At 40.1% G+C, this 18287-nt stretch overlaps 1 protein-coding gene across 1 annotated transcript in view; it reads right to left on the reverse strand.

Moving 5' to 3' along the window:
• The window catches only part of ACTR3 (actin related protein 3), a 43892-nt gene that overhangs the window by 13186 nt on the left and 12419 nt on the right, over positions 1-18287 (reverse strand). Inside the window, exons 2-4 of the mRNA XM_026647421.2 lie at positions 7758-7813; positions 916-1040; positions 326-436 (exon numbers count right to left, since the gene is read on the reverse strand). Of these exons, the coding sequence (XP_026503206.1) occupies positions 326-436; positions 916-1040; positions 7758-7813 (292 nt within the window). The remainder of the gene's footprint in view (positions 1-325; positions 437-915; positions 1041-7757; positions 7814-18287) is intronic.

Below are 18287 nucleotides of genomic sequence, written 5' to 3' on the forward strand. Positions count from 1 at the left end.
AAATACTTACCTAAAATGTAGTTTCCATGACATCACTATTCACTTCAATGGAGAGCTGTTGCAACAGAGAAAGTTTGGGGCAACAGAAATAAAGGAAGAACAGGAGTTTGTAGATCAGACACTCCTTTGCTTTTAAAGCTCATAAAAAATAAAGAAGCAACTTATAGAGAAGTAGCCAGACCAGCCTGGCTTCAACCAATGCACATGACTTAACTTCCTACATAGGTGGTGCAGCTTAAAGGTGTATTTACATAAAAGGTTGTATGTGTAATAAACACAAAATTCTTACATATTCTTTCATAAATAGGGAGTAATTTGTACTCACCAAAAGAAAGTAATGATCTTCTGGTTCTGCTCTTAGATATTTAAAGATAACTTGCTCCATAAACCTCTCCATCAAGTCCCAGTCTTCAACTATACCATGGCGGATAGGCCACTGTTAAAACAGATACATCAGTATGTATTTGGAAAGTTTAAAATAAGAAGTCTGATTGATTGTTTGTAACTGCAGGAAAAAAAGTCACTAAAAGTGGAGGCAAACTACACAGTAAGAATATTGTGCTATAAGTTCTTCCTACCCCAGAATGATTATTAATTTGAAATTTTGAAGTCTTTATAAGCACTCATCTATGCTGGAAAATAGACAATAAACAACTGTGCTTCACTCTTCAATGTTATTTCAAAGAAAATAAATTAATGTACGTTTTTTCCAAATGAAGACAAAATGTCTTGAAAGTTACCAGAAACTGGTTGAATATTAAACAACATTTGAATATCATTTTATTTTAAAAAGTACACGTTAAAAATGGAAAAATAAAGAGTTCTTTACAATTTAAAATAAATGGTTTCTCATTGATGCTTCAGTGGATTTTTTAAGACGTATTAAATTCATAGAAAAGAACTATCCTTTAATACCTTTGTTGCATAAGTTGGTTTTTCTATTGCTTCATCCCCAATAAAGAAGTCTAAATCATCCACACCTTTCGTAACCCTCCTTTGTGCTTGATCAACAACTTTTGCCGATTCCTTGATTGCAATACCTTTAATAAGCAACAGATATATAAATGACATTGTAGATTGAAGTATGACAGAAGTTTCAGGATACATAAAGCTTTATATTCTGAATTAAAAGATTAAAACATTGCCACCTGGAAATAGTTTACCATTCCTAGCTTCAGTACAGGTACAATGAGTCAGCTACAACACTTAAAAATCTCATTTGAAAGGCCACCTATAATGAAACACTATTAGGATTGAATAATACAACACCGTCATGAAAACAAAATGTGAACATGTTGCAATGCTAAGCATACAATGCAGAAAAAGCAGTTAATTACTTTGTGCAGTAACTGTGGTTCTTCAAGATGTATATCCCTGTGGGTGCTCTACTTCAGAAACACATGTGCCTCTTGAGCCCTTGATTGAAGATTTTCAGTTAGCATCCATTCGGCCCATGCACGTGTCCTATGCCTCCTCATGCTATAGGGGTGTGTGGATGAGCTGCCCTCAGTTCCTTCTCTACCCAAACACCCCTAAGGAACAGTCCGAAGCAGAGGGGAAGGAGGGTTAGTAGTGGAGGATGCATAGGGGGACATCTCAAAGAACCACAATTACTGTGCAGAATGAGTAACTTTCATCGAGTAGCGTCCCTGTGGATGCTTCACTTGAGGTGACTTCTGAGGGACGGAGAAGGGAGGGTCTGATATAAAATGTATGGTATAACCTAATGTTCTGACCTATTTATCTGTAGTGATCCACCTCTAGGCATGTTGGAAGTGGGCAGGGCAGTGTCCAAAGTGCAGGGAGGTGGGCTAGTAGGAGCAGCTGTGAATACAGAGCTGCGGGAAGATTCAAGCCCTTGACCAATCCATCAAAACTGTTGTTTTGAAGATGGCTAGGTGGTCATGGAAGGCAGTTGGGCAGCCCTCTCTCTTTGAAACTTATGTCTCTTTCTGGGGTGTTTGGTGGATCCATGGGGCCTGGAAAACTGAGCAGGATGCAGTCTCTGGGTAGTCTGTGACCTACTAAACCTTTTCTTATTTGTAGGTGTATATATGTGCCATAGGATTGTAAAGTAGCCCTCGAGTTTGTTAGAGTGTTCAAGAACTCATCTGTGGTATACAAGAACAGCTTGCAACTGCTGAAGAGGAGGTCCTCCATGGTGTTCTGTACTTCTCTTAGAACCCCAAGAAACGACCATGATGCCTTGTGCATAACCACCGCCATAGAGATGCAACTTGTAGCAGTGTGTGAAGCATCAAAGGATGTTTGAAGCATGGTTCTGGCCACCAACTGCCCTTCTGAGATGATGGACTGGAATTGCTCCTTATGTTCTTGTGGGAGATGCTCAATAAAAGCTGTGAACCTGTTCTAATTTGCAAAACTATATGTGGGCATGACTGCCGGATAATCACAATCCTGAACTGCAGGGATGCTGAAGAATAGGCCCTTGGCCCAAAGATATCCAGCCTTTTCTGGTCCTTATATGGGGCAGACTTACTGAAATACTGTCTACCCTGCTCATTTACCACATCCACCACCAGAGAATTAGGTGGGGGAGGTGGAAAAACAAAAAGAAAATAATACTTTTTATCTGCCTGTTTACATGTGGGCAGAATAATGTCAGGTGTCTGCCACAGCGGTATAGCTGGATCCAGGAGCACCTCATTGATGGGTAACTATTCTGGGGGTGTTACTGACTGCAGGATATCCAAAAATTTGTGCTGTGAATTCTTGATGCCTCCAAGAGGAATTTGAAAAGCGCCAGTCACTGTGATCATGAAATTACTGAAAAAATCATCGGCCATGGATGGTGGCGGAACCATAACCACCTCGTCCAGAGATGAGGATGAAGTAGGAATTTGAGAGGGGGCCTCCTTATCTGCCCTAGCCTCCTGCTCCTCAAAGGTTTCCTCCTGTCGGGGGGCTGACTGGGGAGGAGAGGGCTGTACAACTCTGGCCCCCCTATCAGACGGTACCAGTGGTCTTGTAAATTGTCAACTGGCAGCCGGGGGCGGCGGGGAGCATAAGGAAGTAAAGGTGGCATCCAGGGTTGGTTCCATCACCATTGATAAGCCCAATTATCCCTATGATTTTCAGAGAATGGGTTCCTGAATGGATATATTGGAGAAGCCTGGACAAAGATAAAGAAGATCGACTGAAGTGGTCTTCATCCTCCTGCAATCTCATCCAAACGAGGAGCACCCTCAGTGGAGAGTCCTGTGGTACTGGAGGATCGTAGTCCAGAGATCAGAGGCTTGGTACCAAGAGACGCTCAGTACCCATGCGGAGCGGAGACTCTGGTTAATCTGTTATCAAGAGGTCCTTAGTATATCTGAACTCCTGCGGTACCAAACAGGGGATCGGGACTGAAGCAGTAGCTAAGGCCATGGTTGCCGAAGCTGATCATGGGCTCTTATTATACAAAATATTAGAAATATAGAAAGCCAAGGCATGCTCAAGTTGGACATACTAGGGCTCAGTCTCAGGCTGAGGCAGTTGAGAAGGAACTGAAGGTGATTCACCCCACACACCCCTACGTAGCTTCGGTGTCTGGCATGAAGAGGCAAAGGGTGCATGCGCAGGTCAACTGCTAATTGAAAAATCTCTGATCAAGAGCTCAAGAGATGCATGAGCACCTGAAGTGGAGCACCCATAGGGATACTACTCAAAGAAGAAGTTAATATTTTAGCACAGTCAATAAACTGGCTGTTCATTCCACCTGTTGAAGACTTGCCTCAACCGGCAATGGACTACTTTACCTCCACAATCAACTAACAACCACTCAGCAGCCGGAAAGACAGGAGAAAAAAAGGAAACAGCTGCTCAATGTGCACCCACATTCAAAAAAAGCAGACAAGATACTAAAATGTATAAAGAATGGAATAAAGATATTTTCAATACCATGCCATTATACAAATGGATGTTTCACTCTGCTTGAACTCTGAGTTTAGTTCTAGACACCTCATCATAAAGAGATTAACAGACCAAGAAGGGATTCAAAAAAGGAATTAAAGTCAGGGGAAAAAAGATTTCCACAAAGAGACGGATAGGAATATTAAGATTCTTTAGTTTTTAGAGAGAGGGGACCTGAAGGAGATATACAAAATAATGAATACTATTGAAAAGATAAGTCAAGTATTCTTATTTACCTTCTATCTTGACAGAAGAAAGAAAGTTGGGAAGACACTTCCCCTTATAGGCACCTTCTTTATTTATTATGGGGGGTTTGCACACCGAAGCTTGAGGTACTGGCCAATATCAAAAACAGGATACTCGGTAGATAGATCATTGGCCTGATCCAGTAAAGGTATGATGCACCTGACCTTCCCCTCCAATCTTTTGCAGCTTCATTTGGCTAGTTGGGTTAACTTGCTGGTTAGCAAGTGTCTGGTAAATTTTTCAACCCTGCAGATCACCTTTAAAATTAAACCCTCTCCTGAAGTCAGGTGTCTCAAACTTCCATATGCAAGTCAAAAAGTGTTCAATTATTGGTGCTCTGTGGTGCGGCTGGCTCCAGCCGGGCAGCACGGCTGCCTATCTTGGTGCTCTGGGCGGTGTGGCAGTAGCACTGCCAGCCACTGGTGCTCCAGGCAGCATGGTAAGGGGGCAGGGAGCAGGGGAGGTTGGAGAGGGGGCAGGAGAATTCGGGGTGGTGGTCCGGGGGCAGGGGTGTGGATAGGGGCGGTCAGAGGGCATGGAACAGGGGGATTGAATGGGATCAGGAGTCTCGGGGGAGGCAGTCAAGAAGGGGGGGGGTTGGATGGGGCAGGGGTCCCAGGGGTGGGGGGAGGCAGTCAGGATTGAGAGGATGGGTTAGATGGGGCAGCAGGGGGCAGTCGGGGCAGGGGCGGTCAGCGGGGGGGGGGGGGGGGGGGGGGAGGGGGGGGGGCATGGCTGGCTTTTTGGGGGGGGGCAGCCCCCCCCAACCGGCCCTTCATACAATTTCAGAAACCTGATGTGGCCCTCAGGCCAAAAAGTTTGCCTGCCCCTGCTCTAACCTAAAATAGGATGAGTCCATATTTATTGTTGAAATGTGAAACTAGCCTACATTTTGGGCTATATTTAAAAATAAAAAAGAAGCAATTTAGAAAAAGCAGTACATTGTGACAATACAAACTGGAAATTAAATCTGGGTAGTGAAAGTACCAGGTTACCATGGTGTTTGAAGATGAGAACTTCTCCAGCAATATCAGAGAGCAGTTGGCTTTGGTTTGTTCAGCACAAGATTGAAAAAGCTTTTAAAGAAAGAGGAGGTATTTGTATCAGACTGACTTTTGTGCTCAAAAACTGATGGGGCCATGTATTTTAAATGTAACAACTGGAAAAAGAAGAGAATGAGTATTTAAAATTTGTGATCACACAAAAAATATTTTGATATGGACACAAGAAAATAGGAGTGCTTACGCTGGAGGGATATCAATTAGTTGATATTTTGAACATAGATCACACAGTAAAAATCAAAGGGAAGAAAGCGGAATGGTTTGCTGGACATTAACAAATAGCTGGGAGACAGCAAAGAAAGAAAAAGAACCAGTGAACTCCAATGGGGTTCAAAAACAGGCTTCCTGGCCAATGCAATATTTCACTTTTACTTTATTTTTCCAGCAAGTTTCCTTGTGCAGTACAGACGCATATTCAGAATTAAGCAGGAAATCTATATAAAGGAACAGTGGGAGAGAAAAATTATTCGAGAGTGGGAGATCAGGAAAGAGAAGCAACTGATCAAGAGGGAAGGAATGCTGCTCAAACTGGTTACATAGTAAGCATTTCCACCCCCAAAAGAATCAAATAGAGTGCAATAGCCAATATTTAAAGTCAAAAGAAAAAAAATTAAAATAGCAAAGGTGGAGTGAAAGAAACTAAAAACATAGAAGCTTTTAAAAGAGAGCCTCACTTATTTCAGTACGATTTTATGTATAAGTACTGCTGCAATTTATCTAATGTGGATTACCAATTCTATTTTACCCCATTTTGGGTGGTGGATTAGTTTAAACTCATGCAATTAGTGTAATTATTATATAATTTGGCCTAAAGGACAGATGGGGAAATATTTAATTTCATCAAATGACAGTGTTGCAGACTATGATCCTTTCATTAGCAGTCCCATTTAAACTGCAGCTATTTCCATAATATGGCAATTTCTTTGTGTTTTATATACAAGTAACTGAATTTACTCATGGATATTTAAAATCCATTTATTTCCTCAAAGATTTAACATATATATGTGCCACTATCCTCTTTTCTTGATGGCCTGTTACATAATTTCCCTGCTTATCTCTTAAGTAATTCCCACTCCAATATTTAATGTCTAAAGCAGATCACTATGATCAAGTTAGAATTACTAGCAAGGAAGAAGAGATGTAGGAAGAATAAATAGAAGAAACATCTGAATATCCAGGAGTGTACAAATGCAAGTTTTAAATATTCTAATCCATGTAAGTAGATTTACGTCCATATTTGAAGTGAAAAGTCCAGCTTTAATATTATAATGCAAAAAGAATGACAAATGGATTATTCAGTTAAAGGCATTTGTTCGGCAACATTAGCTCCTAAATACTGTTCTCAACGTCCTGTCGCGAAATAGCGATTTCCACAACACATTTAAAATTAAAATTCTAAAGTGAAGAAATGGGCTAGTAGTTACCAGTTTTTGGTGAAATATGAAGTGCTGACAAGGCAACATCGAAAGTGCAGGTTTAAGGGGAAAAGCAAAACTGAGGATAGCACACTGGAGATGATATATCAAGTAAACACACAAAAAAGGCAAAAATGATCCAAAACAACAACAACAAAAAGGTGGATAGTTCCAAATTAAAAACCCACATAGAAAAGAAATGGTTCTATAGTACTGGAGTAAAAACAGGGGAACAATAAGAAATATTAAATGCACCAACCTTAGTTTCCCATACAAAGTATTGTTGCCAAAAAAGCAAGACAGCCCCAACTATCCACAATATTTACTTTGCAACAACAGTTTTTAAGCACTACTTGCTTCTTATTCTATTTCCATTTGATACTCATTCAGTGAAATTCATTTGTGCTGATTAGTTTTTTCTACCAAGAATTGATACTCGATTGGTTTGGCCCAGGTGATCAATGACTTGGTGCCAAATCATCCAGAAAGTTTAAAAGGATTTCCAAAAGGAAATTAATTGAATTCTACATTCTACTCCAGTTTGGCACCAATCACGGGAAACCCCTTCATGAAGAGGATAGAATAAATATGCAAGTTTTACATGAAGGAAAAAAAAAAGTTAAAAAAATTAGTTTCTACAAGTACCATTTGCAAAACTTAAGTTGGGAAACTGTTAATGGAAACACTGAAAAAGTCTGGGGAAAATACATCAGGTCAAACGAACTGAAGATATGAAAACATACCCAAAAGTTGTAAATTAGAGCGTTTTCTCCAGTTATATATGGTCACAACTTGAAATATTTACATGGTCTCTTACTACTTAAGAACTAAGCCTACTAGAAAGGTGAACCATACCTGTGCTACCATTACTCTAAAGCCAGCCTCCTTTACGAGCCTTTCAACCTCAAAGGCTAGATTTTTTTTTTTTTTTAAATGAAGCTTACGTTCTGCATAAATCGAGGCTACATCTTCAGGAAAATTACTTAATACCCAGGGACAAATGCTTCCATTCCACTTCCAGCCCTGTGCACTGTGATTCTGCCATGTACTCCTGGCTACCTTTCTAATTTTAAAAATAAATAGACCATGAACTTTAGTGCATGTGTAAACAAATGCTTACATGAAGGAATGATGAACTGTGGTTCTGTATTTCCAGCATATCCCAGTTTTGTATACCTGTAAAACAAAAGGCAAAACAGATTATGCTACTAATATTCCTATCCATACTGAGTCTAAGATATTATGTGATGATTAATGCCACAGAAATATTGGTTAAATACATTTCTTAAGAGTAGTCATAAAGGCACAAACAAACTTCCAATGGAGTTGAATCAATTAAATCAAGCCTGAAACTGAACATTTTTCTAAACGTTTAAAGCACAACCTTAACCTTATTTGTATACTTCAGAGAAAAACATCTTCATGAAAATAACAGGAATATTTGCAAAGGCATAGCTGTGTGCATGAAAGGAATGTGTAATATTAAACCCCACCCTCCTATGAACATTAAGAGAGAGAAATTACAATTTCTTACATTTTAATGTTTGTTTGTTTTTTGGGTTTTTTTTTGAAGGTCTGCTAAGTATTATTCAGGATAATCTGCCTTCTATTCTGGGAACAGTGTCAGTAAGTTCTGGAAAAGTATACTCTGTCTTGAAAACCTAAACCCTCGTCAAATGCAACATCCAACACAGAAAAAAGGCAAGAAGTGTCCTAGCATACAAAAAGAGTTAAGTAGTTTTATATCAAATTCAGCAGATTCTAATAAAAACTAGGTTGTTGCAGATAGCAACATGCTGCTTAGTAGTTTTGTGATGTAGGAAAAAGTCCAGTATACACACACACTCTGAAAACTGAAAGAAAAATATAGCCAGATGAAAGATTTATTTTCAGTAAAAACACTGCATTCAAAGCATAGAGATCAGCAGATCTAAAAATACATACTGCTTATTCAGCAAGAACACAGCAGCCTGACTTCTGAAAATAAAAATAAAGTGGTTTTTTTTGTTTTGTTTTGTTTTTTTTAATTGTTAGAATAGAAACATTCATTCAACTTTGGTCTCCAAGGGCATGTCTACACTACAGCTGCTACATCTACAGAGCAGCAGTTGTGCTGCTGCAGCACAGTAGTGTAGATGCTTCCTACATCTATTGAAAGGGTTTTTCCATTGATTTAGTAAATCCATCTCTCCAGGAGTCAGTAGGTAGGTCTATGGAAAAACGTTTCTGTTGACCTACTCACATCTACTTTGGGGTTAGGTTGACCTGACTATTGCACTCAAAAGTGTAAACCAGGCCTGAATACTGAGACAGCATGTTATCAGCTGTACTACCAATGTAGTCTCTCAAAGTGAGGATTCACCTTTAACAAACTAGACTAGACTTCCACATACTATTCCGTAAGTTAACATGGAGTGGTCAAAAATTGAGACATCGGAGGGGAGGGGAGGGGATAGAAGTGAGGTAGAAAAGTGAAAAAACAGGGGAAACAAGTCATAATGAATAATTTAATGATTTACTTTGTATATAACCAATAGCACCCTCTAGCTTTGCATAACTATTTTTCAAATTTACCAGATCTACTCATCCAATGCTGATGTTAAAATGGAAAGATTTTACTCACTGAAAAAGTGACGCCTTAAGCAAAGTGAATTTTACAAGACTAAAGTAAGTTCCCTAGTGCCGCTCATGTAAACCAAGATGTGTCTGACTAATGTTTGAATCAATGAAGTATGCGACACACCCTGTCTTAATCCTATTTGCAGTAGTAATTGAGTCCCTTTCTCCATTACTGAAAGGATCCCAATATAAGAAAGATTGCAGAAGGGACTACTGATATAGCATCACTGTTTACAGATTATACCCTAAAGTATTTTCTATAAATTTGAAAAACCTTATTAGATTTGGGGACCTCTCTGAGTCAGGACTGACTTACAGAGAGGAAGGTGGGCACTTTGAGTTGAGTTCTCTTCCCCTAACTTTCCCAAACAGAACTCTGTACTAATAGTATATTATACATTGCTCCAATCAAGTTATATTGCTCTATAACATTCTTCTAGGATGCCACAGTACCAAATTCACACAAATGAATGTAAAACATAATAGGGAGGTAGATCACCTTGTATGACCTGAACTACAGAACACTTATCAATGGTTTTCATTAGAAGAGAGAGAAAAAACCTAAGATTGTTCCTGTGAAAGACAAGATGGGTGCGGTAGTATCTTTCATTGGACCAACTTCTGTTGGTGAGAGAGAAGTTTCCAAGCTTACACAAAGGTCTTCTTCAGGTCTGGGAAACGAAGACCTTGTCTACACTAGAATTTACTTCGGAATAAATTTCATCACTTAGGGTGTGAATAATCCACACCCGAGTTACATAAGTTATACCGACCTAAGCGCCAGTGCAGACAGTACTATGTCAGCAGGAGAACTGCCTCTTGTGGGAGGTGGAGTTATTAAGCCAGTGGGAGAGCTCTCTCCCATCAACTTAGAACGCGTTCACCAGAAGCGCTACAGTGGCGCATCTGCATTGGTGAAGCTACACCCCTGTAGCACTTCTGGTGTAGATGTAGCATAACTCAAACTGTCACTGCTAAACATAAGATTTGACACACTTGTTTACCATAAGTAGTTAACACATTTCAAGGGACCATTCAAGGTGAAGTGGCCAACTAACACCCCTCCAATCATAGGGAGGAAAGGGGGGGGGGGGTTGTTAGTGAGTTAGATTATTGTAACAAGCCATAAATCCACCAGTATCTCTATTCAATCTGTGATTTTTAGTGTCTAGCAAAATTAAGAGCTTAAGCTCCCAGGGTCATCTTTTGAAAGTGTTGTGCACGTTTCCTTTGAGGATGAGGACTGAGGGGTCAGGTATAGAGTGATCGCTTTGTGAAAAGTGTTCACCCACAGGTGATACCATGTTTTTTCTTTTATCATTTTCCTGTGAGAGTTCATTCGAGAGCGTAGCGATTGTCTGGTTTCACCCAGTTACTATTGGGACATTTAGTGCACTAGATGAGGAACGCTACATGTTGTGACAGGCATGTGTAGACCCATGGATCTTGAAAGGTGTGTTATGCGGGGGGTTGATCACTGTAGCAGTGGAGATTTGTCTGTAGATTTTTCATGTATTGTTCTGGCGGAGTCTTGTGCCACTTTGAGTTGGTGTATGTTGGTCTGTGGAGCGCTTGCAAGCTTGTCTTTTTCACCAAGAGAAGTTGGCCCAATAAAAGATCTCACTCATCTTGTCTCTCCAATATCCTGGGACCAACATGGCTACAACAACACTGCATACAACAATTGTTCCTGTAAGGTAATCAGAATTTTAACGTCTACTTAAAACAGTTAACATTACCCAAATTCAGTAGGGAGCTACTATTTACAAAATAATAATTCAGCCATCACTACTCCTGGCTATGATTATGTAAATCTGGCCAGGCAAGTGGAGTAAAAATGTTCTTGGCATACTATATACAAATATTAAGTAAAGCCACAGGGTGTAGATACTAACATGAGTAACTACAGATCAAATATTTGATCTTCTCAGGTATTATCAAAAATAAATCCTGATGCCATTAATATAGATTTCACTCCAAAGTATTACCCAATTCCAAACTATAATTGAAAGTAAATGGAAGACAGCATCCTCCTTTTAGTCTATGAACTACTGAACCAACACTTAAAATCATTAACAATTAACCATTATTATATGCCATGACCATAGTGGGAGTGCTTAGTAATAAATATTGATCTGTCCCCCCAAATGTTTTGTGTGTAGGATTTCTGATATTATGGGAATGTCAGGGAGAGCATAGAATTTCAGCACATGTCCCCTCAGTCACAAGACTTGTAATTGCAAACCATGAAGGCTGAATGGGTCTAACTACTAAATAAGGAAGCAAACAGTCTCTCAAATGGCTTGACTAGCCAAGTGGAAAAAAACAGTGAGACAAAAGGAAGACTTCACACCTAGGCCCTGTAACAGAAGCCATTGAGCAAATGGTAACTGGGCTCAGGCACACTGGGGGTATGTCTACGATGCAATAAAACACCCACAGCTGACTCGAGCTTGTGGGGCTAAAAATTGTAACGCAGACATTCAGAGCCTGGTCTCCAGCCTGAGCCCAAATGTCTATGCTGCAATTTTATAGCTCTGCAAGCCCGAACCAGCAGACACAAGTCAGCCGCAGGTGTTTTATTGCGCTAATAGGGAGCGTTGTCTCCACTGCAGTTAACTCAAGCTAATATAGTCTGGGTGAAATATCCCCACTGCAAAACCCCTACCTGTGCCAGACTTACATAACTGCATTGTATGGTGCTGTACTAGTCTGTATGCGGGGATGGATTTCTGATGAGATATCCCATAGTTCTTAGTGGTGCAAGAAACTGGCTGCTCTATGAATTCATTTGCAGGGTGCTCTCTCACATCTAGCATGGCGCTGCTGTCTGTGGCAGTGACATGAGAACAATTCTTCATGTACATAACTTCCAAATGGAGTTACTCATTATTAATGCAGACAATTCTAAAGATAAAAGTAAACAGCATTTGGCAACAAGAACTTTTAATGTGAATGTCATTAAGGATTTCAGTCTGCAAGCCAAGTGATTTATGGCACACCCGACTGACTTCTCTACCTTTCAGTTTCTTTCCTGTCCACTAAACATAAAAAATGTTCTTTTAGGTGTATTCCCCCCAAATATAGGCCTTACTGATATCACACCAGCAGATGACTGGTGTCAGCTTCCAGGCAGCACAAGAAGAGAATTTATTTATAACATCTCTGTTCAAATGCTGTGGAAGCACAGTAGAAATGGAGTAGGCAAATCTTGGGTTAAATGCTGAGGCAGCATAGATGATTTCCAGTGTAGAATAAGGGAGGTAGACAAAGTGCAGCTCAGGTGGAACTGTAGACTAGGATTGCAGGACTAACAGCACCTGGGTTTAATTAGCCTACCTCTTCATTCTCACTGCAAAATAGGTGGGCTGCCAGCCTGGACTGAAGCAAAAACTGAGCTCAAGTCAACGCCCTTAACTGTGCTTGCTAGCCTGGGCTTGAGACTCCCTCAAGCCCCAACTAGAGGTTTTTCCTGCATGGATGGAAGCAGGGTTCGGCTAAAGCCTGACCTAACTCTGCAGTGAAGACATACCGGTAACCAGGGAGGCTTTGAGAAAAGGAGTTTCAATCCGAGGAGGGAATGGATGAGGGGAGACACTCTGGAAGGAAAACCAAGACCAGGCTGGGTCTCTCCCAAGAGCCACCTGCGTTTCTGAAAATAATACAAGTTGGGTCTGTTCTTTCCCTTTAACTCAAGAGAGAAGACTCATAGAATATCAGGGTTGGAAGGAACCTCAGGAGGTCATCTAGTCCAACCCCCTGCTCAAAGTAGGACCAATCCACAACTAAATCATCCCAGCCAGGGCTTTGTCAAGCCTAACCTTAAAAACCTCTAAGGAAGGAGATTCCACCATCTCCCTAGGTAACCCATTCCAGTGCTTCACCACCCTCCTAGTGAAAAAGTTTTTCCTAAGATCCAACCTAAATTTCCCCCACTGCAACTTGAGACCATTATTCCTTGCTCTGTCATCTGGTACCACTGAGAACAGTCTAGATCCATCCTCTTTGGAACCCGCTTTCAGGTAGGTGAAAGCAGCTATCAAATCCCCTCTCGTTCTTCTCTTCTACAGACTAAATAGAAGAGTGAGAGTATTGAGAAATTCCACCCAAAGACAGGTACAGGCGGTAGTGATAACTGAGGCCTGGCAAGCCTCCTCACTAGCAACTCAAGCTGTGAGAAAGTAGATACGTTTATGAAACGTTCCAATTCCATATAATGATAAATGTTGGTGGGAAATGGTGCAATAGGAAAACAGAAAAAGACAATTAGTCTAAACCAAAAAGGAGTGCTGATATAACTCAAGGACTGCTAAGGACATGCCTGGTAAACAGTCCTTAAAAGAACAAGAATTTGGGGGAAATCAGGAACAAGAAGCTGAAAACCACAATGCTGCCTGAGCAAAAGAAGGAGAAGGATTGAGCTTCAACAAAATGGCTGCCACCTCCACCATCTCAGGGGACGCTGCGATCAACTGTGACACCACTATGCCTTTGTCATTCTGATCAGACTGGTCCAACAAGAGGGTTCCAGAGGACATTGCAACCTCCACTGGCTCTAGCTAAATCCTGAACTCCATCTGGGCAGTGAGTCTTTGTTGTCTTGTCCGGTTTTCCCCATCCAGGGTCTTTTCCTTCCCATCTTATTTCTTCTCCCTCTCCCCCCCCCCCCCTTCCCCCTTTTTTTTTTTTTTTTTTAAAAAAAAGAGTCTGGCTTAACCAGCCAAGACTGTATATTCTGCAACACTGCTGTAAGCCTGTGACCAAAGAATCATCTAAAAGAAAAACTCCTAACAGCTAAAGTTTGCCAGGTCTCAGGGTGGCAGATATGACCATGTGCCATGTCTGCATTTCTTAAACAGTGAGGTTGCAAATGAAAGTCAACTCCAGAGACAGAAGTGCATTTTTTAATCTGTGTAGTTCTTCCTCCCCTAGGGTGACCAGACAGCAAATGTGAAAAATCAGGACGGGGGTGGGGAGTAATAGGAGCTTATATAAGAAAAAGACACAAAAATCTGGACTGTCCCTATAAAAATCGGGACATCTGGTCACCCTACTCTCTCCCCTTATACATGTGTCATCCAGGAAATGGGATCGGACTTTAATACGGCAGCAATAACTGCTCCAGCCCATCTCACCTAACTTTTTCTCCAGAAAGGACAGTTATCTAAGGGGGTTCTTTCTAAAAACTCTCTCCAGCTAGAGCAAAAGTGAACAAAATGATGTTGTTTAAATTACAACCTTACTTAACATTTCAAATGCTTTAACTGTTTTTCCTTCTTGTCTGTATCTTTATTAAAATATTAAAAAGATTTTCAATGGTATTAATGCCATGGTATTAAGCATGCTAGAGGTCTCTGCATAACAAACCCCAAACCTTGTTTAAAACTGTTCAATGTTGGGCAGTTTCAGGGTCATGTTAAAAATCTTTAACTCTTTGGGCCCATATATTCCATCTGAATACATACAACACAGCACTAGACCTAACACCTCAGGGGTGGACTCAGAGGCCAGAATCAGGACACATGTCCAATCAGCCATGTAACCATGACATATGCAAATAGGACATCTGCAAAGGGGTAACAAACAAAAGAAACCTCAGTTTGAAAATTTTCTTCACCACTTACTTCTCTTAGCAATCACAACAAGGTTTTACCACGACATGGCCAATTGTTCATAGAGATACAGTAAGTGAATCATTAAAATTAAAGCTGCATATTTTGGATTAAGCGCAGGAGGGAAAGGAACAGAGAATAAAACTGAAGCAATGCCTCATAATTGCATGAAACACTGAATAGTGAATAATACTGTGTAACTTGCTGCCTCCTACACATGAATTGTCTTCATTACTGTGGTCTGCAGAACATTCTCTCTCTTCCCTTCAAGTGATGTCTCTGATACAGAGGTTGCCAATTTCCACCTTCCATTTTTCTCAGTCAGGACACAGCTGTACAGCTTCCACTCTCCTTTGGATACCAGTCCATCTAACAACATCTCCAATGTAGGTGGTTCTCATTCTTCCTGGTTTGCCTGCAATCTTGTCTGATAGTATGAGTATTGAAATTGAGTCACTCTGTGATAAGCAAGCAATACATCCAAAAAGATATTATTCTTTTACACAGGGTCTCCAATAATTGTGCTCTTTTTAAATTCATCCTTCTCATCACCTCATTCGTCATTTTGGTGATCCAGCTAATTTTTAACGTTCTTCTGTAACACCACAACTCAAAACCTCCGAGTTTTGTCTGTGTCCTTTTTAAGAGCCCAGCTTCCACATCCGTACAGCAGGGGTGACCATATGTAGCACATCAGCAATCTAGTGCTGATATGCAGTTTTAACTTTTGACTACACAGAAGTCTTTGTATGTTACTGAATACTTTTTTTTAATCGCATCTTCTGTCTGATGTTATTAGACTCTCCAAGTAGGGGAAACTATTCACTTGTTCCACAACAAAGTAGGAACTGAAGAGAAACAGTAAAATGAAAAAAAGAGTGCCATTCAATTACATCATATGAAAGCAGACAAGTAAATATTGACAAATTTTATAAGTGCTTGTGAACTTCAGTGTGTGGTATTAAATGAGGATATTGATATAACAGGCATCACAGAGACTTGATGGAATGATGATGATGATGATGATGTTGATAATCAACAGGACACGATAATACCAGAGGAACAAAATATAGGAATGACAAAGTAGTTCATGCTGGTGGAAAAGTGGCATATATGTGAAAGAAAGCAGAAAGTCAAATATAGTAAAAATCAAACTGTATCAGAGAATCTCAAAGGATAAAAATTCCATGTTCGAATAAGGCTATAGGTAGTAGGAATATACTACCAACCAGCTGACCATGATGAAGACAGTCATTATGAAATGCTCAGGGAGATTAAAGAGGCTACAAAAACAGAAGAGCAAATACTAATGAAGGATTTCAACGATCCAATATTGGCTGGGTACATGTCACCTCAGGATGGGATGCAGAGAATTTCTAGACACCATTAATTACTGCTTCTTGGAGCAGCTTGTCCTGGAACTTAAAGGGGAGAGGCAATTCTTGATTTAGTCCTAAGTGGAGCACAGGATCTGGTCCAAGAGGTCAATATAGCTGAAACACTCAGTAACAGCAGCCATGATATAATTAAATTTAACATCCTTGTAAGTGGGGAAAATACCAAAGAAACCCACCACACTAGCATTTAACTTCAAAAAGGGGAACTACCAAAAAAAAAAAAAAGATGAAGTTCGTTCCTTTTAACTTCCATTTAACTATCACAAGAGTGAAATGCCTTCACACTGCATGGAAACGATTTGAAAACTACCATATAATAGAGGCTCAAACTAAATGTATACCCCAAAGAGTAAGAGGACCAAAAATATGCCACCATGGCTAAACAGCACAGTAAAAGAGGCAGTTAGAGGCTAAAGGCATCCTTTAGAAGTCATAGCCTACTGAGGAAAATAGAAAGGTGCAAAAAAGTCATTAGGCAGGCCAAAAAAGAATCTGAAGAGCAACTAGCAAGACACTAACTACAGATTTTTTATTTTTTTTTAAGTATATCAGAAGCACGAAGCCTGCCAAACAATCAGTGGGGCTACTGGATGATAGTGGTGCTAAAGGAGCACTCAAGGAAGACAAGGCCATTGCAGACAAGCTAAATGAATTCTTAGCATTGGTCTTCACTGGACAGGATTGAGGGAGATTCCCACACTTGAGCCATTCTTTTTAGATAACAAATCTGAGGAACTGTTCTGGATTGAGATGTCAACAGAGGTGGTTTTGGAAGAAACTGATACATTTAACAGTAATAAGTCACCGGGATCAGATGGTATTCACCCAAGAGTTCTGAAGGAACTCATATTTGAAATTACAGAAGTACTAACTGTAGTATATAACCTATGACTTAAATCAGTCTCTGTACCAGATGACTGGCAGATAGCTAATGTGACCCTGAATTTTTAAAAAGGCTCTAGAGACAATCCAATAGCAGGCCAAAAAGCCTATCTTCAGTACCAGGCAAACTGATTGAAACAATTATCAGACACACACATGAAACAATACGTTGGGGAAGAGTCAACATGGCTTTTGTAAAGGAAAATCATGCTTAACCAATCTATTAAAATTCTTTGAGGGTGTCAACAAACGTGTGGACAAGAGTGTTCCAGTTAATACCGTGTACTTGGACTTTCAGAAAGTCTCTGACAAGGCCCCTCACTAAAGGCTCTTATCCTATGACTGCTTACTTTGCTTAAGAGGGAAGGTCTTCTTATGGATCAGTAACTGATTAAAAAGACAGGAAACGAAGGCTAGGAATAAACAGTCAGTTTTCACTGTGGAGAGAGGTAATTAGGCGGGATCCCCCAAGGTTCTGTATTTGGACTAGTACTGTTCAACGTAGTCATAAACAATCTGGAAAAAGGGGTAAACAGTGAGGTGGCAAAGTTTGCACATGATACAAAATTACTTAAGATAGTTAAGTCCAAAGTTGACTGTGACGATTACAAAAGATCTCACAAAACTGGGTGACTAGGAAACAAAATTACAGATGAAATTCCATGTTAATAAATGCAAAGAATCACAGGCTTGAAAACATAATCCCAACTATACAAACTAAATGATGCGATCTAGTTAGTTGTTACCACTCAAGAATAATCTTGGAGTCCTCTGAAAACATTTACTCAATGTGCAGCAACAGGAAAAAAAAAAAAAAAAGCACTAACAATGTTAGAAACCATTAGTAAAGGGATAGATAAGACAGAAAATATCATAATGCCACTATATAAAGCCATAATAGTATTCAAGGTGTGTGTGTGTGTGTGTGTACACAGTTCTGGTCGCTCCATCTAAAAAAAAGATATATTAGAACTGGAAAAGGTACAGAGAAAGGCAACAAAAGTGATTAGGGTATGGAACAGCTTCCATTCGAGATATTAAGAAGAATGGGACTGTTCATCTTAGACAAGAGACAACTAAGGGGGGGGGGGGGGAGAGAAGAATACGACAGAGGTCTATAAAATCATGAATAGCATGAAG

This window comes from Terrapene carolina, unplaced genomic scaffold, assembly GCF_002925995.2.
Source record: "Terrapene carolina triunguis isolate 2854851 unplaced genomic scaffold, T_m_triunguis-2.0 Scaffold62, whole genome shotgun sequence".
Lineage (NCBI taxonomy): Eukaryota > Metazoa > Chordata > Testudines > Emydidae > Terrapene > Terrapene triunguis.